The sequence below is a fragment of the Ustilago hordei genome, assembly GCF_900519145.1.
Source record: "Ustilago hordei strain Uho2 genome assembly, contig: UHO2_contig_07, whole genome shotgun sequence".
Lineage (NCBI taxonomy): Eukaryota > Fungi > Basidiomycota > Ustilaginomycetes > Ustilaginales > Ustilaginaceae > Ustilago > Ustilago hordei.
In genome coordinates this window covers 526844-548231 of record NW_024545289.1, presented here as the reverse complement: position 1 = coordinate 548231, position 21388 = coordinate 526844, and the positions used below count along the sequence as shown (strand labels likewise).

Below are 21388 nucleotides of genomic sequence, written 5' to 3'. Positions count from 1 at the left end.
AGATAGAACCGAAGGCAGTAGTCCACTGCGGTCCGGGGATCACTTCAAGCATCAAGTCAACACACTGGACACTCGTGTTGACGCCACCAACCTTATCACCAACACCATCAACCTCATTATCATCGACATCACCAATCCCATCACCAACACCATCAACCTCATCATCATTAACACTCACACCAGACCTTGGTGTCATCATAACATTGATATCGATCGTGCCGAGCTACCCCTGAACGGAGTGTCCACAGAGGTCAGTCGAAACCTACGATAGTGTATACAACGAACGCCACCTGCTGTCACTGCACAACTTGATAGTCACCGAGTATCTCGAGACAATAGCTGTCGCACAGTTTGATAGTCACCGAGTATCTCGACAGACCGACCTGGGTTTCAGGCGCGAGACCCCTGACATTAGAGTGGATCGTTCAAGCAGCTCCTCACGATCACCATGACGGACCCAGACCTCAACAATAAGCTCGATAGACTACTCACTCTATTGGAAGCACAGCTAGAGCTTACCAGACAGGGTCATCGAGAGGAACGATTACAACGAGCTCAACTGAGCAGGGAGGAGACAATGGACCTCTCTCACTCAGAAGACCAAGCAGGAGGAGGAGATGAGTCTATGATAGGAGACCCACATACTCCTACTCCAGCTCCACGACCAAGACGATCAGTCTCATTCAACCTGGATGAGCAGGAGGACATCAACTACGAGAAGTATGCTTCACCTACGGGGCCAAGATATGTCAAGACTAAGCTGGACCCCTACAGCAGGACTAGGACGGATCCTTACCCCCTGGACCACGAGGAGGATACCAGCATCATGGCAGAGCTTAACCGGTCAAAGCCCATTGCCACCCCCTTTCCAAAGTTCAATCCCCGAGACATGGAGATCTTCATTCTAGAAGCCGAAGCATGGTTTAAGTTCAACCAGGTGTATGAGCAGTCTAGGATGATCAATCACATGGGTGCTCAACTGGAAGGGACAGCAAGAGAGTGGTGGACCTCCAAGCTCCGTATTGATAGAGCTAGAGAAGGAAGGTTGTTCAATGATTGGCACTACTTCACAGAGCGACTGTCAGAGCAGTTCAACCCACGCAATGCTAGGATGGAGGCATACAACAAGCTGTTGGCTCTCAGACTCACAAGTGATGTGTCAGGGGTCTCGCGCCTGAAACCCAGGTCAGTCTGTCGAGATACTCGGTGACTATCAAACTGTGCGACAGCTATTGTCTCGGTATCGGTGACTATCAAGTTGTGCAGTGACAGCGGGTGGCGTTCGTGGTATATACTATCGTAGGTTTCGGCTGACCTCTGTGGACACTCCGTTCAGGGGTAGCTCGGCACGATCGATATCAATGTTATGATGACACCAAGGTCTGGTGTGAGTGTTGATGATGATGAGGTTGATGGTGTTGGTGATGGGATTGGTGATGTCGATGATAATGAGGTTGATGGTGTTGGTGATAGGATTGGTGATGTCGATGATAATGAGGTTGATGGTGTTGGTGATAAGGTTGGTGGCGTCAACACGAGTGTCCAGTGTGTTGACTTGATGCTTGAAGTGATCCCCGGACCGCAGTGGACTACTGCCTTCGGTTCTATCTATATCCGGACCGCTAACCTGCTATGGGCGCCTTCGGACGTCAGGTAGTGGTGATACAACACACACACTACGATGAGGAGCAACCTTGATAGATTGCTGCTATGCTGACTGAAACTAATGTATACTTATGCTGAAGTGATAACTAGTTATGGTGAGTAGAGTGGATGGGGATCCACTCGACCTATGATGATGAGAAGCATGGTTATATACCTCTTCACAGCATTGCCAGCGATGCTGCTCCTGCTCTCTCTCCAGAGAGTACCTTCTTCATCGAGTACTGCTCAGGGGCCTCTCCTGCTTGGCACCCCTGTTCCTCTTGAGTGGTGTCGACTCCTTCGACACTGCTCCTCCTCCTCATGACCTGTGTCGACTCCTTCGACACTGCTCCTCCTCCTTTGATCAGTGACAGTTCCTTTGGCTCTTGTCTCTCGAGCCCCTGAATGGTAACCATCTGCATGCTCCTTGAGCTTGGTCCTCTTCGTGGCTGTGCATGCTCCTTGAGCTTGGTCCTCCTTTGCATGTGAGTCCATAGGAGTCCATGGTCTCCATGGAGACTGCACTACGACCATGCTCTCTACTGGTGTCGACTAGGTCTTCGATACCTGTGCTCCTTCCATATGAACCCATGACCCTCCTGCTTCTTGAGCATCCAGGCCCATGACACTACCCCCCTCTTAAGAGCCGAGCTCCGTCGAGGCATGCTCTGGTCTGGTTCATGCTGACTCCTCCTCCTTGACAACGTCGCCAACATCATCCTTCCTCCTTCTCTCAACGTCATCCTCCTTCCTCTTCTCAACGTCATCCTCCTTCCTCTTCTCAACGTCATCCTCCTTCCTCTTCTCAACGTCATCCTCCTTCCTCTTCTCAACGTCATCCTCCTTCCTCTTCCTCTCTCTACTCCTCCTGTTCTCCCCTCCTTTCTCCACTCTGTCTACTCACTCGTCCCCCCTCCGACACCTCATACTCCTGGATGAGGTCGGGACAGTTGAGGTTCTCTACTGGTTCCCATGAAGCAGCTTCCTCTGAATACCCTCTCCACAACACCTTGTATTCCGTAGTCCCATTGTGTGAGCGCTTGTCGATGAGTGCTTCGACTTCGAAATCGAGGTCCTCATCTGGAAGTGATGGTATGGTGGGCTGTTCAGCACGTTGAGGAAGAGAACTTGTTCTTGCTGGCTCGAGCATGGAGACATGGAACACATCATGCACCCTAAGGTTTGCTGGCAATGTGATTCGATAAGCTCGGCGTCCTACCCGTTCCTGAACTGGGTAGGGTCCTGCGAACCGGGTGTCTAACTTGGGTGTGGGTCTCCTTGTCTTCCAGTTTCGTCGGTTGATATAGACCATATCACCCACCTTAAACTCGATGTCCTTGTGCTTCCTGTTATACTGGTTTACTGATCTACGTTGTGCCTCTCTGATCTGCTCCTGGAGGTACTTGCAACGCTCCTTTCCATCCATGAGGTACTCGAAGCGACCTGGATCATTGACTCCTAGTCGTTGAGGGATGTCAGGATGAGCTTTGGGGTTCCATCCATAGCATGCAAAGAATGGTGAGACACCAATGCTGTTGTGGACCGTGTTGTTGTATACAAAGGCCGCAGTGTCCAGCAGGTTGGCCCAGTCATTCTGCTCATAGTTGCAGTACATCCTGAGATATTGCTCTATGACCTGATTGACTCTCTCTGTCTGACCATCAGTTTGAGGATGGTAAGCCGTGCTAAGTGAGTGCTTCACACCCATTTGCTCTGCAAATGCCTTCCATGCTCCTGATATGAACTGCCTGCCTCGGTCCGAGACCATGTGATCTGGATATCCGAAGAGTCTAACCATGTGTCCATATAGCAATACTGCAGTCTGTTTGGCTGTGACTGTCTTATGGGTTGGAGCTAGTATGGCAAACTTGGTTAACCTGTCGACGATGACTAGTATAGAGTCATAGGTCTTGGAGTCATACTTCTTTGATGGTGGTAGTCCTTCAATGAAGTCGAGGGATATGGAGCCCCAGGGCCTGTCTGGGGTTGCTAGTGGCTGTAGCAAACCATATGGACGATGACGAGGAGCTTTGTACCTAGCACATACAGGACAACTTGCTACATAGTCTGCAATCCAAGCTGTCATGTTTGGCCACCAGTAATGTCGTTGAGCTGCCTTGATGGTAGCATCTCTTCCTACGTGTCCAGCAGTGATACCATCATGACATTGGGTCATCACCATGAATCGCAGATGCTCTACAGAGAGAGACTGTCCATCTACCTCCTTGGCACTCCTTGAGTGTCGGTTGTTGGTCCTCCCTGGCATGATCACCTTGGGGATAACCAACCTTCCTCCACTGTACCATAAGTCATCCTTGAGTTCGAAAGGCTTCTTCCTATGTATCTCCTGTAGCTCTTGGTCTAAAGGCTGGAAGATCTTGACCAGGTCTTTGAGACCTTTTGATGCTATGGACTCCATCGAGATCATGGGGGCCACTAGGAGCGAGTCATGGTCTGCTGTCTCCTTGAACACTCGAGGAGGCAGTAGTTGCCTTACATTGTGATCCTGCTCTTCACCGGCTGGTTGCATGTCTGTCCTTCTGGTGAGAGCATCGGGCTCACCACCTTTGTCTCCTGGTCGATACTGCAATATGAAGTCGAAGTCTGCTAGTAGTATTGCCCATCGAGCTTGTCGTCCTGTGATGCGTCTCTGTGACTTGAAGTACTTGAGGGCTTCATGGTCAGTGAGGATGACCAGTTGGTTCGGTAGTCCAGCTAGCATGTGTCGCCACTGAGTGAGGCAGGCGACCACAGCTAGGAGCTCCTTATCATGGATCTCATAGTTCTTCTCGGCAGAAGACATCTTCCTAGAGTAGAAGGCCACTGGATGCCATCGTCCTTCATGCTCCTGCTTGAGCACTCCTGCTATAGCAAAGTCACTTGCATCAGTCTCCAACCTTGTTGGAAGGTGGTAGTCGAAGTGCTGAAGTACTCCTGCTGATGTGAAGGCCTGGATGAGCTTGTGGAAGGCCTGTTGGGCCTCCTCTGGTAGCTCGAGCTTCTTGAACCGTTCTATAGGCTTTACCAGTGCTGTCAAGGGCTTGGCTATGCGAGCAAAGTGGGCTATGAACCTTCGATAGAAGTTGGCAAAACCCAGGAACCTCTGGATGTCATGGATTGACTCCGGCATTGGCCACTCCTTGACAGTGCGCACCTTTTCTGGGTCCATCTCTATGCCCGTTGGCTTGATGATGTACCCCAGGAACTCGACTGTCTTGGTGTGGAACTCACACTTCGACAGCTTGGCAAAGAGCCTGTTGCTCCTTAAGCGAGTAAGGACCTCAGTGACATGCTTCACATGTGCTTCTTCAGTGTCACTGAAGACCAGGAAGTCATCTAGGTATACTACCACATATATCCCAATGATGTCTCGGAAGATGTCATTGATGAATGACTGGAAGTGAGCCGGAGCATTGGCTAGGCCAAAGGGCATCACTAGGTACTCATAGAGTCCCAACTGAGTGCCAAAAGCTGTCTTCCATTCATCTCCTTTAGCAATCCGGATGAGGTTGTATGCTGCTCTAAGGTCTAGCTTGGTATAGATCCTTGCCTTCCTGAGTAAGAACAGCTGCTCCTCGATGAGGGGCAATGGTGCCCTGTTCTTGACAGTGATCTCGTTGAGACCTCTGTAGTCCACACAGAGTCTGAGACCTCCATCCTTCTTTGGTACGAAGAGCACCGGTGATCGTGCCGGGCTCTTTGATGGTCTTATGAACCCCTTCTCGAGGTTCTCATCCAAGTACCTCCTCAACTCGGACATCTCCTTGGGTCCCTTAAGGTATAAGGGCCCTTGAGGTGGCTTCCCTCCTTCTATCAACTCGAGGTGGAGATCATGCTCGGTATGATGGGGCAGCTTGTCTGCTTCCACCTCATCAAACACATCTCGCAGGTGTTGGTATGGCTTTGGTATGTCTGCAGCCGTCACCACCTTATCTACCTCCACCTCCATCTCGACTCCTTTGTCTGCGCCTGTAGGTACAAAACCAAAGGCTGGGAGTGATGATGGTGGCTCCTCTAACAGCATGAACCCTATGGGTCCATCTTCCAGAGCTGCTTGTAGTATGCGCTCTGCTGAGACAAACTCGTTACCATGAAGGGTTGGTCTCCTCATGGTTAGGTCCCCTGCTCTTGCTGCTTCAGGGGGTCTCCTAGGGGGTCGGTCCTGCTCCTGAGTCTTGAACTCCAGCTGGCCCGTATCCCATTGTATGGTGGGTTTGAGCCTCCGTAGCTCAGTGAACCCCAGGATGAGGTCATAGTCTGCAGTGTCGGCCACTGAAGCTTCGACCACACCCAGATTGTGTGTACCAATAGATACCTGCATGCTCGCAGAACTATTGATGGAGAGTTGGTGCCCGGTGACACCATGGATCGATCTTGTTTTTATGGGTTTTGTGGGTATTTGGTACTTACTAATGAAAGAATCTGAGACTATGGACAAACCAGCACCGGTATCAGCTAGTATCCGAGCAGGATGGTCTTGAACCATTCCAGAGAGCTCCAGTACTGCTTTGCCTCCACTGGTAGAGAAACATACTTGACAATCTTGATATATACAGAGTGATGGCGAGGAGGTTTGTAGAGCAATGCATGCCATCAGTGCATCACCCCACTGACGTTTCCCTCGTCGTCATCATCATCGTGCTCCTCCTCGTGATCGAGGTCCATGGGTTGCTGGTATGAGCTGAGGTCCATGGCCTCGGGGTCACCCATCTCAGTGCTGCCTGTGAGGCCATCTCCTGAGTCGGTGGCCTCCTCGAAGGGGTCTGCTGTGGTGACCATAACCTTTGGTCCCATGGGTCGAGAGCTAAGAGGGTCTACCCTCCTGCTGGGGCAGTCTTTGGCCCAATGGCCGATACCTTTGCATACATGACAGGTGTTGATACCTGATGGAGCAGGGCTTCCTTGCTTCGAGGGTTGGGTGGGTTGATGAGGAAGGGGTCGGTTAGTTGGTCTGTTTAGGTTTTGTGTAGTTGCTTGTGATGGTGATCGAGCTGGATAAGGTTGAGTGGGTTGTCGGATGGGGATTGAACTTTGATTTGGCCGAGACCCAGTTCTTAGTGGAGGTGACGTGGCGTTTGGTAGTGAGTGTCTAGCCGAGGACTGCTGTAGTAGCATCCTCTGTCGATCGATCTCCTCGACCTCTCGATACCACTCCCATCTCTTCCCAGGTGGATTCCTCTCGAACTTCTCCTGTATGCTACGAGTGAGACTACCTCTGAAGAGATCAATCACTAGCTCATTGTCATCTAGGTTGACCTGTCCTTCCAAGTCTCTGAACCGCTCTACATGACGTGTGGCGGCACCAGGAGCATCATGTCATGGGCCTGGATGCTCAAGAAGCAGGAGGGTCATGGGTTCATATGGAAGGAGCACAGGTATCGAAGACCTAGTCGACACCAGTAGAGAGCATGGTCGTAGTGCAGTCTCCATGGAGACCATGGACTCCTATGGACTCACATGCAAAGGAGGACCAAGCTCAAGGAGCATGCACAGCCACGAAGAGGACCAAGCTCAAGGAGCATGCAGATGGTTACCATTCAGGGGCTCGAGAGACAAGAGCCAAAGGAACTGTCACTGATCAAAGGAGGAGGAGCAGTGTCGAAGGAGTCGACACAGGTCATGAGGAGGAGGAGCAGTGTCGAAGGAGTCGACACCACTCAAGAGGAACAGGGGTGCCAAGCAGGAGAGGCCCCTGAGCAGTACTCGATGAAGAAGGTACTCTCTGGAGAGAGAGCAGGAGCAGCATCGCTGGCAATGCTGTGAAGAGGTATATAACCATGCTTCTCATCATCATAGGTCGAGTGGATCCCCATCCACTCTACTCACCATAACTAGTTATCACTTCAGCATAAGTATACATTAGTTTCAGTCAGCATAGCAGCAATCTATCAAGGTTGCTCCTCATCGTAGTGTGTGTGTTGTATCACCACTACCTGACGTCCGAAGGCGCCCATAGCAGGTTAGCGGTCCGGATATAGATAGAACCGAAGGCAGTAGTCCACTGCGGTCCGGGGATCACTTCAAGCATCAAGTCAACACACTGGACACTCGTGTTGACGCCACCAACCTTATCACCAACACCATCAACCTCATTATCATCGACATCACCAATCCTATCACCAACACCATCAACCTCATTATCATCGACATCACCAATCCCATCACCAACACCATCAACCTCATCATCATCAACACTCACACCAGACCTTGGTGTCATCATAACATTGATATCGATCGTGCCGAGCTACCCCTGAACGGAGTGTCCACAGAGGTCAGCCGAAACCTACGATAGTATATACCACGAACGCCACCCGCTGTCACTGCACAACTTGATAGTCACCGATACCGAGACAATAGCTGTCGCACAGTTTGATAGTCACCGAGTATCTCGACAGACTGACCTGGGTTTCAGGCGCGAGACCCCTGACATTAGAGTGGATCGTTCAAGCAGCTCCTCACGATCACCATGACGGACCCAGACCTCAACAATAAGCTCGATAGACTACTCACTCTATTGGAAGCACAGCTAGAGCTTACCAGACAGGGTCATCGAGAGGAACGATTACAACGAGCTCAACTGAGCAGGGAGGAGACAATGGACCTCTCTCACTCAGAAGACCAAGCAGGAGGAGGAGATGAGTCTATGATAGGAGACCCACATACTCCTACTCCAGCTCCACGACCAAGACGATCAGTCTCATTCAACCTGGATGAGCAGGAGGACATCAACTACGAGAAGTATGCTTCACCTACGGGGCCAAGATATGTCAAGACTAAGCTGGACCCCTACAGCAGGACTAGGACGGATCCTTACCCCCTGGACCACGAGGAGGATACCAGCATCATGGCAGAGCTTAACCGGTCAAAGCCCATTGCCACCCCCTTTCCAAAGTTCAATCCCCGAGACATGGAGATCTTCATTCTAGAAGCCGAAGCATGGTTTAAGTTCAACCAGGTGTATGAGCAGTCTAGGATGATCAATCACATGGGTGCTCAACTGGAAGGGACAGCAAGAGAGTGGTGGACCTCCAAGCTCCGTATTGATAGAGCTAGAGAAGGAAGGTTGTTCAATGATTGGCACTACTTCACAGAGCGACTGTCAGAGCAGTTCAACCCACGCAATGCTAGGATGGAGGCATACAACAAGCTGTTGGCTCTCAGACTCACAAGTGATGTGTCAGGGGTCTCGCGCCTGAAACCCAGGTCAGTCTGTCGAGATACTCGGTGACTATCAAACTGTGCGACAGCTATTGTCTCGGTATCGGTGACTATCAAGTTGTGCAGTGACAGCGGGTGGCGTTCGTGGTATATACTATCGTAGGTTTCGGCTGACCTCTGTGGACACTCCGTTCAGGGGTAGCTCGGCACGATCGATATCAATGTTATGATGACACCAAGGTCTGGTGTGAGTGTTGATGATGATGAGGTTGATGGTGTTGGTGATGGGATTGGTGATGTCGATGATAATGAGGTTGATGGTGTTGGTGATAGGATTGGTGATGTCGATGATAATGAGGTTGATGGTGTTGGTGATAAGGTTGGTGGCGTCAACACGAGTGTCCAGTGTGTTGACTTGATGCTTGAAGTGATCCCCGGACCGCAGTGGACTACTGCCTTCGGTTCTATCTATATCCGGACCGCTAACCTGCTATGGGCGCCTTCGGACGTCAGGTAGTGGTGATACAACACACACACTACGATGAGGAGCAACCTTGATAGATTGCTGCTATGCTGACTGAAACTAATGTATACTTATGCTGAAGTGATAACTAGTTATGGTGAGTAGAGTGGATGGGGATCCACTCGACCTATGATGATGAGAAGCATGGTTATATACCTCTTCACAGCATTGCCAGCGATGCTGCTCCTGCTCTCTCTCCAGAGAGTACCTTCTTCATCGAGTACTGCTCAGGGGCCTCTCCTGCTTGGCACCCCTGTTCCTCTTGAGTGGTGTCGACTCCTTCGACACTGCTCCTCCTCCTCATGACCTGTGTCGACTCCTTCGACACTGCTCCTCCTCCTTTGATCAGTGACAGTTCCTTTGGCTCTTGTCTCTCGAGCCCCTGAATGGTAACCATCTGCATGCTCCTTGAGCTTGGTCCTCTTCGTGGCTGTGCATGCTCCTTGAGCTTGGTCCTCCTTTGCATGTGAGTCCATAGGAGTCCATGGTCTCCATGGAGACTGCACTACGACCATGCTCTCTACTGGTGTCGACTAGGTCTTCGATACCTGTGCTCCTTCCATATGAACCCATGACCCTCCTGCTTCTTGAGCATCCAGGCCCATGACATGATGCTCCTGGTGCCGCCACACGTCATGTAGAGCGGTTCAGAGACTTGGAAGGACAGGTCAACCTAGATGACAATGAGCTAGTGATTGATCTCTTCAGAGGTAGTCTCACTCGTAGCATACAGGAGAAGTTCGAGAGGAATCCACCTGGGAAGAGATGGGAGTGGTATCGAGAGGTCGAGGAGATCGATCGACAGAGGATGCTACTACAGCAGTCCTCGGCTAGACACTCACTTCCAAATGCCACGTCACCTCCACTAAGAACTGGGTCTCGGCCAAATCAAAGTTCGATCCCCATCAGACAACCCACTCAACCTTATCCAGCTCGATCACCATCACAAGCAACTACACAAGCAACTATACAAAACCTAAACCGACCCCTTCCTCATCATCCCACCCAACCCTCGAAGCAAGGAAGCCCTGCTCCATCAGGTATCAACACCTGTCATGTATGCAAAGGTATCGGCCATTGGGCCAGAGACTGCCCCAGCAGGAGGGTAAACCCTCTTAGCTCTCGACCCATGGGACCAAAGGTTATGGTCACCACAGCAGACCCCTTCGAGGAGGCCACCGACTCAGGAGATGGCCCCACAGGCAGCACTGAGACGGGTGACCCCGAGGCCATGGACCTCAGCTCATACCAGCAACCCATGGACCTCGATCACGAGGAGGAGCACGATGATGATGATGACGAGGGAAACGTCAGTGGGGTGATGCACTGATGGCATGCATTGCTCTACAAACCTCCTCGCCATCACTCTGTATATATCAAGATTGTCAAGTATGTTTCTCTACCAGTGGAGGCAAAGCAGTACTGGAGCTCTCTGGAATGGTTCAAGACCATCCTGCTCGGATACTAGCTGATACCGGTGCTGGTTTGTCCATAGTCTCAGATTCTTTCATTAGTAAGTACCAAATACCCACAAAACCCATAAAAACAAGATCGATCCATGGTGTCACCGGGCACCAACTCTCCATCAATAGTTCTGCGAGCATGCAGGTATCCATTGGTACACACAATCTGGGTGTGGTCGAAGCTTCAGTGGCCGACACTGCAGACTATGACCTCATCCTGGGGTTCACTGAGCTACGGAGGCTCAAACCCACCATACAATGGGATACGGGCCAGCTGGAGTTCAAGACTCAGGAGCAGGACCGACCCCCTAGGAGACCCCCTAGGAGACCCCCTGAAGCAGCAAGAGCAGGGGACCTAACCATGAGGAGACCAACCCTCCATGGTAACGAGTTTGTCTCAGCAGAGCGCATACTACGAGCAGCTCTGGAAGATGGACCCATAGGGTTCATGCTGTTAGAGGAGCCACCATCATCACTCCCAGCCTTTGGTTTTGTACCTACAGGCGCAGACAAAGGAGTCGAGATGGAGGTGGAGGTAGATAAGGTGGTGACGGCTGCAGACATACCAAAGCCATACCAACACCTGCGAGATGTGTTTGATGAGGTGGAAGCAGACAAGCTGCCCCATCATACCGAGCATGATCTCCACCTCGAGTTGATAGAAGGAGGGAAGCCACCTCAAGGGCCCCTATACCTTAAGGGACCCAAGGAGATGTCCGAGTTGAGGAGATACTTGGATGAGAACCTCGAGAAGGGGTTCATAAGACCATCGAAGAGCCCGGCACGATCACCAGTGCTCTTCGTACCAAAGAAGGATGGAGGTCTCAGACTCTGTGTGGACTACAGAGGTCTCAACGAGATCACTGTCAAGAACAGGGCACCATTGCCCCTCATCGAGGAGCAGCTGTTCTTACTCAGGAAGGCAAGGATCTATACCAAGCTAGACCTTAGAGCAGCATACAACCTCATTCGGATTGCTAAAGGAGATGAATGGAAGACAGCTTTTGGCACTCAGTTGGGACTCTATGAGTACCTAGTGATGCCCTTTGGCCTAGCCAATGCTCCGGCTCACTTCCAGTCATTCATCAATGACATCTTCCGAGACATCATTGGAGTATATGTAGTGGTATACTTAGATGACTTCCTGATCTTCAGTGACACTGAAGAGGTACATGTGAAGCATGTCACCGAGGTCCTCACTCGCTTAAGGAGCAACAGGCTCTTTGCTAAGCTGTCGAAGTGTGAGTTCCACACCAAGACAGTCGAGTTCCTGGGGTACATCATCAAGCCAACGGGCATAGAGATGGACCCAGAAAAGGTGCGCACTGTCAAGGAGTGGCCAATGCCAGAGTCAATCCATGACATCCAGAGGTTCCTGGGTTTTGCCAACTTCTATCGAAGGTTCATAGCCCACTTTGCTCGCATAGCCAAGCCCTTGACAGCACTGGTAAAACCTATAGAACGGTTCAAGAAGCTCGAGCTACCAGAGGAGGCCCAACAGGCTTTCCACAAGCTCATCCAGGCCTTCACATCAGCAGGAGTGCTTCAGCACTTCGACTACCACCTTCCAACAAGGTTGGAGACTGATGCAAGTGACTTTGCTATAGCAGGAGTGCTCAAGCAGGAGCATGAAGGACGATGGCATCCAGTGGCCTTCTACTCTAGGAAGATGTCTTCTGCCGAGAAGAACTATGAGATCCATGATAAGGAGCTCCTAGCTGTGGTCGCCTGCCTCACTCAGTGGCGACACATGCTAGCTGGACTACCGAACCAACTGGTCATCCTCACTGACCATGAAGCCCTCAAGTACTTCAAGTCACAGAGACGCATCACAGGTCGACAGGCTCGATGGGCCATACTACTAGCAGACTTCGACTTCATATTGCAGTATCGACCAGGAGACAAAGGTGGTGAACCCGATGCTCTCACCAGAAGGACAGACATGCAACCAGCTGGTGAAGAGCAGGATCACAATGTGAGGCAACTACTGCCTCCTCGAGTATTCAAGGAGACAGCAGACCATGACTCGCTCCTAGTGGCCCCCATGATCTCGATGGAGTCCATAGCATCAAAAGGCCTCAAAGACCTGGTCAAGATCTTCCAGCCTTTAGACCAAGAGCTACAGGAGATACATAGGAAGAAGCCTTTCGAACTCAAGGATGACCTATGGTACAGTGGAGGAAGGTTGGTTATCCCCAAGGTGATCATGCCAGGGAGGACCAACAACCGACACTCAAGGAGTGCCAAAGAGGTAGATGGACAGTCTCTCTCTGTAGAGCATCTGCGATTCATGGTGATGACCCAATGCCATGATGGTATCACTGCTGGACACGTAGGAAGAGATGCTACCATCAAGGCAGCTCAACGACATTACTGGTGGCCAAACATGACAGCTTGGATTGCAGACTATGTAGCAAGTTGTCCTGTATGTGCTAGGTACAAAGCTCCTCGTCATCGTCCATATGGTTTGCTACAGCCACTAGCAACCCCAGACAGGCCCTGGGGCTCCATATCCCTCGACTTCATTGAAGGACTACCACCATCAAAGAAGTATGACTCCAAGACCTATGACTCTATCCTAGTCATTGTCGACAGGTTAACCAAGTTTGCCATACTAGCTCCAACCCATAAGACAGTCACAGCCAAACAGACTGCAGTATTGCTATATGGACACATGGTTAGACTCTTCGGATATCCAGACCACATGGTCTCGGACCGAGGCAGGCAGTTCATATCAGGAGCATGGAAGGCATTTGCAGAGCAAATGGGTGTGAAGCACTCACTTAGCACGGCTTACCATCCTCAAACTGATGGTCAGACAGAGAGAGTCAATCAGGTCATAGAGCAATATCTCAGGATGTACTGCAACTATGAGCAGAATGACTGGGCCAACCTGCTGGACACTGCGGCCTTTGTATACAACAACACGGTCCACAACAGCATTGGTGTCTCACCATTCTTTGCATGCTATGGATGGAACCCCAAAGCTCATCCTGACATCCCTCAACGACTAGGGGTCAATGATCCAGGTCGCTTCGAGTACCTCATGGATGGAAAGGAGCGTTGCAAGTACCTCCAGGAGCAGATCAGAGAGGCACAACGTAGATCAGTAGACCAGTATAACAGGAAGCACAAGGACATCGAGTTTAAGGTGGGTGATATGGTCTATATCAACCGACGAAACTGGAAGACAAGGAGACCCACACCCAAGTTAGACACCCGGTTTGCAGGACCCTACCCAGTTCAGGAACGGGTAGGACGCCGAGCTTATCGAATCACATTGCCAGCAAACCTTAGGGTGCATGATGTGTTCCATGTCTCCATGCTCGAGCCAGCAAGAACAAGTTCTCTTCCTCAACGTGCTGAACAGCCCACCATACCATCACTTCCAGATGAGGACCTCGACTTCGAAGTCGAAGCACTCATCGACAAGCGTTCACACAATGGGACTACGGAGTACAAGGTGTTGTGGAGAGGGTACTCAGAGGAAGCTGCTTCATGGGAACCAGTAGAGAACCTCAACTGTCCCGACCTCATCCAGGAGTATGAGGTGTCGGAGGGGGGACGAAGGAGGAGACAGAGTGGAGAGAGGAGGAGAGAACAGGAGGAGTAGAGACAGGAAGAGGAAGGAGGATGACGTTGAGAGAAGGAGGAAGGATGATGTTGGCGATGTTGTCAAGGAGGAGGAGTCAGCATGAACCAGACCAGAGCATGCCTCGACGGAGCTCGGCTCTTAAGAGGGGGGTAGTGTCATGGGCCTGGATACTCAAGAAGCAGGAGGGTCATGGGTTCATATGGAAGGAGCACAGGTATCGAAGACCTAGTCGACACCAGTAGAGAGCATGGTCGTAGTGCAGTCTCCATGGAGACCATGGACTCCTATGGACTCACATGCAAAGGAGGGCCAAGCACAAGCCACGAAGAGGACCAAGCTCAAGGAGCATGCAGATGGTTACCATTCAGGGGCTCGAGAGACAAGAGCCAAAGGAACTGTCACTGATCAAAGGAGGAGGAGCAGTGTCGAAGGAGTCGACACCAGGTCATGAGGAGGAGGAGCAGTGTCGACAAGAGGCACAGGGGTGCTAAGCAGGAGAGGCCCCTGAGCAATACTCGATGAAGAAGGTACTCTCTGGAGAGAGAGCAGGAGCAGCATCGCTGGCAATGCTGTGAAGAGGTATATAACCATGCTTTCTCATCATCATAGGTCGAGTGGATCCCCATCCACTCTACTCACCATAACTAGTTATCACTTCAGCATAAGTATACATTAGTTTCAGTCAGCATAGCAGCAATCTATCAAGGTTGCTCCTCATCGTAGTGTGTGTGTTGTATCACCACTACCTGACGTCCGAAGGCGCCTATAGCAGGTTAGCGGTCCGGATATAGATAGAACCGAAGGCAGTAGTCCACTGCGGTCCGGGGATCACTTCAAGCATCAAGTCAACACACTGGACACTCGTGTTGACGCCACCAACCTTATCACCAACACCATCAACCTCATTATCATCGACATCACCAATCCCATCACCAACACCATCAACCTCATCATCATTAACACTCACACCAGACCTTGGTGTCATCATAACATTGATATCGATCGTGCCGAGCTACCCCTGAACGGAGTGTCCACAGAGGTCAGTCGAAACCTACGATAGTGTATACAACGAACGCCACCTGCTGTCACTGCACAACTTGATAGTCACCGATACCGAGACAATAGCTGTCACACAACTTGATAGACACCGAGTATCTCGACGGACCGACCTGGGTTTCAGGCGCGAGACCCCTGACAAATAGCTGTCGCACAGTTTGATAGTCACCGAGTATCTCGACAGACCGACCTGGGTTTCAGGCGCGAGACCCCTGACAGTTTCTTGGTAGTCGATCCCCTCTCTCTGTGTGAAGCCCCTTGCAACCAGTCGTGCCTTGTGCTTAACAGGTACACCATCAGCATCAAGCTTCAGCCGAAGCACAACCTTAGAGTCCACAAGTGGTACTCCTGGCGGTTGGTGCACCACCTCCCAAGTCCCCATTGCCTCGAGTCCTTCTAGCTCCTTTCGTATTGCCTCCTTCCAGAGCTGGGCATCCTCACCATCCATTGCTTCCCCAAGTGTTGGGTCCAGGTTCAGTATTGCTGTGTTGGCGGCGCCTACTGTGCTGTCTTCGGCTGTTAGGAGATCCTCCACTGCAGCCTCTGATTTGGTCTCCTCCTCCACTATGGCTGGCGTGACACTCTCCTCCTCGACCTCCGCGGTCACCACAGGCCTGACTGCCTCTTGTTGGCGATCACTCCATCCTTTGTCCTCATGGAACGTTGCTGAGTTGCTCCATTGAATTGACGCAGGCTGGTCCGGGTTGCAAAACTTCCATGCTTTGTGTTCGTCGTCATACCCAATCATGATGGCTGGCTTTGCTCTAGCTCCGTGCTTGCCTTGCTGGTCCTTCTGTTGAACATGAACCCATGCCAAGCATCCGAAGACTCGCAGTTGCTGGGCCAGCTTGTGCGCAGTGGTTCCATAGAAGGCCTCGTGGGGAATGGTTTTGGTGGCTGACGGGGTAAGGTTCATCACGTGTGCTGCTGCTGTGATTGCATACGGCCACAACTCTCTAGGGCAAGCTCGACCAATCAGCATCGAGCGCATCTTTTCTTGGACCGATCTGATTGCTCTCTCTGCCCGTCCATTTTGGACGCTGATCCCCGGGACGCTCTTTTGCCACTTAAAACCCTCTTGAGTTTGCCAGTCTTCGGCTGCTATGCTGCACCATTCTCCTCCATTGTCGCTGCGGAGTGTTTTGAGTTTCCTGTCCGTTGCCCGTTCCATCCTGGCTATCCACCTTCTCAGCGCCGTGAGTGCAGCACTCTTTGTGCAGAGTGGTTCCACGTAGATCAGAGAGGAGAAGTCGTCCACAGCAACTAGTGCATAGTGGTAGTTGGCATGTCCTTTGAAATCTGTCATCAGGTCTACGTGTACCAGCTCTAATGGTGCCTCCATTCTTTCCGACTCTGATTGGCTCATCCGTGCTCGAGTCTGTTTTCCTTGACTGCACGCATTGCAGTGCTTCGACTCATGTTCCATTTCCTCATCGGTACCTAGGTAATGGGCCCGGATTTGTCTCGTTTTGTCTCGTCCTGGGTGTCCGAACCTCTCATGCCATAGGTAGCTGTCTCGATGCTTCGTGTCCTTATTGCCCTCTGGGGCATTATCTAGTTTTCCTGTGTTCTGGTTGTCCTCTGGGACGCCATCTCGTGTTTCCTCCAGTTCCAAAGCCAGTGCTTGTCCTCGCACTTTGAAGTGGCCCTGTCTTCTGTCCCTTTTGAATTGTACTTGGGTACCATCGTTCTGCTTTATGGTAGTTCCAAACTCATCGAAGATTACTCGTGCACCATTCTCGATCAAGCCTTGTACGGACAATAAGTTAGCATTCAGTTTCGGTACATAAAGCACATCCAATAGTTGGATGGTGGCCTCACCGACCCGAAGGGAGGCATCTCCTATAGCCTTCACCTGAAGCTTTTCGTCCCCTGCCGTACTGATTTGGCCGACCTTGTTCGTTGAGGTGAGCAGCATTCTCTCATCATTTACCATATGATGGGTTGCACCTGAATCGATGATCCAGGTGTCGCATGCTGATCGCTCGCCCCTGTCGACTGCTAGAAAGGTGCACCCGAGTTCCTAGTGGTTCACCTCCTGTGTCGTACGAGCGACAGGTTCGCTTGTGCCTCGTGCGTTTGTGCAATTTCGAGCAATGTGATTTGGTCCTCCGCAAGCATAGCACTTTGGAGGGGCCAAGGGATTGCGAGGATCGCGCCTTCCCCTGGGTCCTTGCTCCGCCTGGTTGGCACTCCCCTGTTCCGCGTTTGTGGCGACCCTTGCTGCTCCTCTAATACGACCAGTGATCTCACCATCCTGCTGTTTCTTGGCCAGTGCATGGTAGGCTTCGTCATACTTGCAGTCTGGTTTGGCCGTTTTCAGTGCATCGACGGTGTTGGCGTAGAACCAATCTTGAGCCGTGCAGCGATAGAGAGTTGATTTCTTGAGGTCCTCGTCGAAACGCTTTCCGAGGCGTGCCGCATCGTTCCAGATCGAATCAAGTTCCTTGCCTAGTCTGACAACGTCTCGATTGTGCAAGCGCACTGTGTGGATACGATCCTGCAGTCCTGCTCGCTTTACAGCGTCGTTTAGTGTTAGTGCCTTCTTGAGTTTGGCATAGAGTGTGCTACCAAGTTGAACTTCTTCATCCACCCCTCTGACGGTGTAGGTGTCGATGCGGCTATCCGGGCTGTTATCGCAGCAGGCGTGGATGAGGCCCACGAGTGCCTTGTCTAGGTCTTCATCGTATTCCTCGCTCCCGGGTACAACGGTACCATACAGGATTTCCTTCGCGTTATGCACTCTCTGGAGGCAGTCGATAAAGGTGGGTTCCCAGGTGTGCCAATTGCTATCGCTGAGCTTCTTGATGTGAGCAATGGAGCTCGATACGTCCTTGGGGATCTTTTCGGTCTCCCCGCGTGGAGCTTGGTTGCTAATGTTGACCAGACCCATGGCCCGTACTATTGCTTCCTCTGCCGATAGTGCCGGGTTCGCCAGCTGGAGGATCCTGACTACCTGCGTGAGCCATCCTTCCTCCTGTCCATTGCTTGTGGTCGTTTGATCATCATCGCCCCTTCCCGTCTGTCCAGCTCTTGTCGATGGCGGCATTGCGTTGAGTGTCAGACTCTTAATCAGTTGAAGTCATTCGTCAGCGTCTTGGAGTCATTCGTCAGTGGTTGGGGTTGAGGTGTCTTTGTTGATGATGATGGTAGGAGAGAGAGAGAGCGAGAGAGCTAGGAGTCTTTTATATACAAAAGAAGAGCGGCGGACTGCGGAGCATAACAAAGCATTTGCCTTGAGTAGGTTGTGACACATGTGGTCCGTGCTAAGATGTTCAGGCCTTTTACTCGGCCGTAAGCACTACCTTCACTGTCTCCACGCTTTGTGCGGCTTTATCTACTTCAACTCACTCGACCTCGCACGACAGCGATCCCCATTCTTCACCTTTTTTTTTTTTTTTTTTTTTTTTTTTTTGGCTCAATGAAGCTCTCATCTTTCTGCAACTTCCTGTCCCAGCACCACCGTCACTCAGGCCGTCGGTGAACTACTGCGGAGCGCCTTGTCGCTCTGACCACAACGACGTTATCATCACCGTAGAAGCGCGGGGCGCCACGCAGCAGCCAAGATGAAGTTCGGCAAGACCTACATGGAGACCATGGCCGATTCTTCCTTTCCGGAGGAGTGGAGAAATGGAGCATTGGAGTACAAGCATCTGAAGAAGCTCATCAATGGTGTTGTTGCTGAACTCGAATCCATCGGCTTGGGTGCTGACGTCCTTCGGGAGCTTCTTATCCGCCCCGAGGATGAAACCGACTCACCAACTTCCTCTCCGCCAAAGACGAAACCCCAGTCACTCGATGCCGACTTGGACGACCTCGACTCAGCAGTAGCAGATGATTCCGGCAACAGCTCGGAACAGCAAGATGAGCCAACAACCAAAAAGGAGCTCACTCCGGCTGGCAAGTGGGTCAGCGACTTCTCGGTGGACATGATTCGCAGAGCCCCTTCGCCTGGGCACAAGAAAGGGATCTATCTCGATGAGGCTTCGTCTAGCTCTAACCGAAAAGCTGAGGCATCCGCGTCACCAGCCCCATCAAACTTTCTTGCTATTCCCACCTCTCCCAAGCCACGCAGTTACAGTCACGGTGTCGAAGAGCTCAGCACCTCACTCGACCATGTGCATCTCCAGTCCGGCTCGCGCACACGAGCCTCCTTCAATGCTGGCTCGGCACCCGATCCGACCAAATGGGCAGGCATCGGTCGTAAAGTTCTCGCTGCGATGCGACAAGGGAGCAGCTCGCCCGACGTCAACGGCAAGACAAGAGCAAGCTACTCCCATGACCCAAGCCCAGGACACCACGATTGGTCTGCCAGCAAGTGGAGGCAAGAGGCAAAGCTCGATTGGGATCCCAGCTTAACCCCTGTCAGGCCTAGTCGCGCATCACTAGCATCACCCTCCGCTTCTCGCACCGAACGCAGCACAAGTCCAGCCAAGCATCGTTGGGTTGAAGGCAAGTTCGGTCGACGTGCACGTGCAGAGTACGAGCTCGGCGGAACACCGGATCATCCAGTACCTCGTATCCGACTCTACATCGAATCGCCTCTTCCTTCCGACGATGAAAGTGACGATGAAGGCCAGCAGGACGACGCCGGTAGCGCTTCAGACGACGCCAGCAGCCGCAAGAGCATCGAAGAGCAAATCATCGAGCTTTCCGCCATACCCACACGACGCTTCTCCACCATCCCCGAAGACGGACCCGAAGGCGAGACCCGGGAGCAAAAAGCCAAACGTCAAAGCGAAATTCGCAGAAAGCGCGGAGTGCGATCTCGCGAGATCGTCATCCCTCTCACCGCCGATACGCAATTCCTGGATACCCTCACACACGCACTTCAGAACCTGTCCAACATCCAGTCCCACCAACGCGACAACTTTGTCTCCGAGACCGAGTCGCTTTGCTCTTCCATCGCACGCGCGTCAAGCCCATTCGCATCGAAGAACGACCTCTACGTGTGGAGGGAGATCTTCGGGCTTTGGGTCGACACGCAGGTGTTTGAAAGTCAACGCGAAAAGGATCGCGGCGAGCTAAGTATCGACGAAACTGAAGCTCGACTGAAACGTTTTGCGATTGAGCTTGCCAAGCGTGGATGGATCCACGATCCAAATGCCGCCCCAGCTCCGAATAAGAAGGGTAGATTGGTCAAGCTCAAGCTCGGAACAGGACCTAGTAGTCAAGGATTGAACAACCAGACTAGTGCAGCGGCTATTGAGGACTTTTTGCGTCTCAACTTTGCTTTGTTGGATGTCAAGAAGTTCCAGCGAGTCAATGTAGAGGCGGCGAGGAAGATCCTGAAGAAGCACGATAAAAGGACGGCGTTGACGGCGAGTAATGATTTGAGGACGTTTATGGCTCAACAGGAGGCTTCGAGACGAGCTATGGCGATCCATCCTGTCGGGTCGGGTGGAGTGATCAATCTGCCAGCATCGGCATTGCAGCAAACGCCTGAGCTATTGAACGGCAACTCGACTGGGCTTGTTTCTTCAGCTGCCCATCCTTCCCTCGCTGCACTCTTGCCATCGGCCACCACAGGTATCCTGTCAGAATCGCTGCCACACATCCTTCTCTCCCTAGTCACTACGACTCTGCTCCCGATCTTGCCATCGGTAGACGACTACAGCTGTGCGATCTGCACCTCTGTAGCCTGGCGACCTGTTCGTCTTGACTGCTCGCATCTCTTCTGCTTGCGATGCTTAGTCAAGCTCCAGAGACAGGGTAAAGACGACTGTCCGCTCTGCAGAGCTCCAGGTGTTGTCAAGTCAGCCGATAAACGCAACATGGACGAAGAATCCGACAAGTATCTCCAAACATGGTTCCCAAAGGAGGTCAAGGAGAAGAACAAGGACAACGAGAAGGAACGTCGAGCCGAGGAACTGGAGGCGATGGGCTTCAAAGAGCGTGATGAGAAGTGCCTTGTCATGTAACAGCGTCACTTGTCGTTTCTGCATGTGT

The 21388-nt window shown here is 51.8% G+C and overlaps 4 protein-coding genes across 4 annotated transcripts; 2 read left to right on the top strand and 2 right to left on the bottom strand.

Annotated features, from left to right (window-relative positions):
• Positions 1-448: 448 nt before the first annotated feature.
• UHO2_03962 (uncharacterized protein) lies at positions 449-1657 on the top strand (the record flags this gene model as incomplete). Its single annotated transcript, XM_041559919.1, has 2 exons — positions 449-1185; positions 1381-1657. The coding sequence occupies 2 exons, from the start codon at positions 449-451 to the stop codon at positions 1655-1657; spliced, it is 1014 nt and encodes a 337-aa protein (XP_041415853.1).
• An 846-nt stretch (positions 1658-2503) lies between these two features.
• UHO2_03961 (uncharacterized protein) lies at positions 2504-7054 on the bottom strand (the record flags this gene model as incomplete). The annotated part of the gene is made up of 4 exons (XM_041559918.1): positions 2504-6156; positions 6255-6463; positions 6746-6926; positions 7042-7054. 4 exons carry the CDS (start codon positions 7052-7054, stop codon positions 2504-2506), a joined length of 4056 nt encoding a protein of 1351 aa, XP_041415852.1.
• An 8092-nt stretch (positions 7055-15146) lies between these two features.
• UHO2_03960 (uncharacterized protein) lies at positions 15147-18488 on the bottom strand (the record flags this gene model as incomplete). Its single annotated transcript, XM_041559917.1, has 4 exons — positions 15147-15395; positions 15553-15585; positions 15630-17389; positions 17489-18488. The coding sequence occupies 4 exons, from the start codon at positions 18486-18488 to the stop codon at positions 15147-15149; spliced, it is 3042 nt and encodes a 1013-aa protein (XP_041415851.1).
• A 517-nt stretch (positions 18489-19005) lies between these two features.
• UHO2_03959 (uncharacterized protein) lies at positions 19006-21360 on the top strand (the record flags this gene model as incomplete). The annotated part of the gene is made up of 1 exon (XM_041559916.1): positions 19006-21360. The coding sequence occupies one exon, from the start codon at positions 19006-19008 to the stop codon at positions 21358-21360; it is 2355 nt and encodes a 784-aa protein (XP_041415850.1).
• Between the last annotated feature and the right edge of the window lie 28 nt (positions 21361-21388).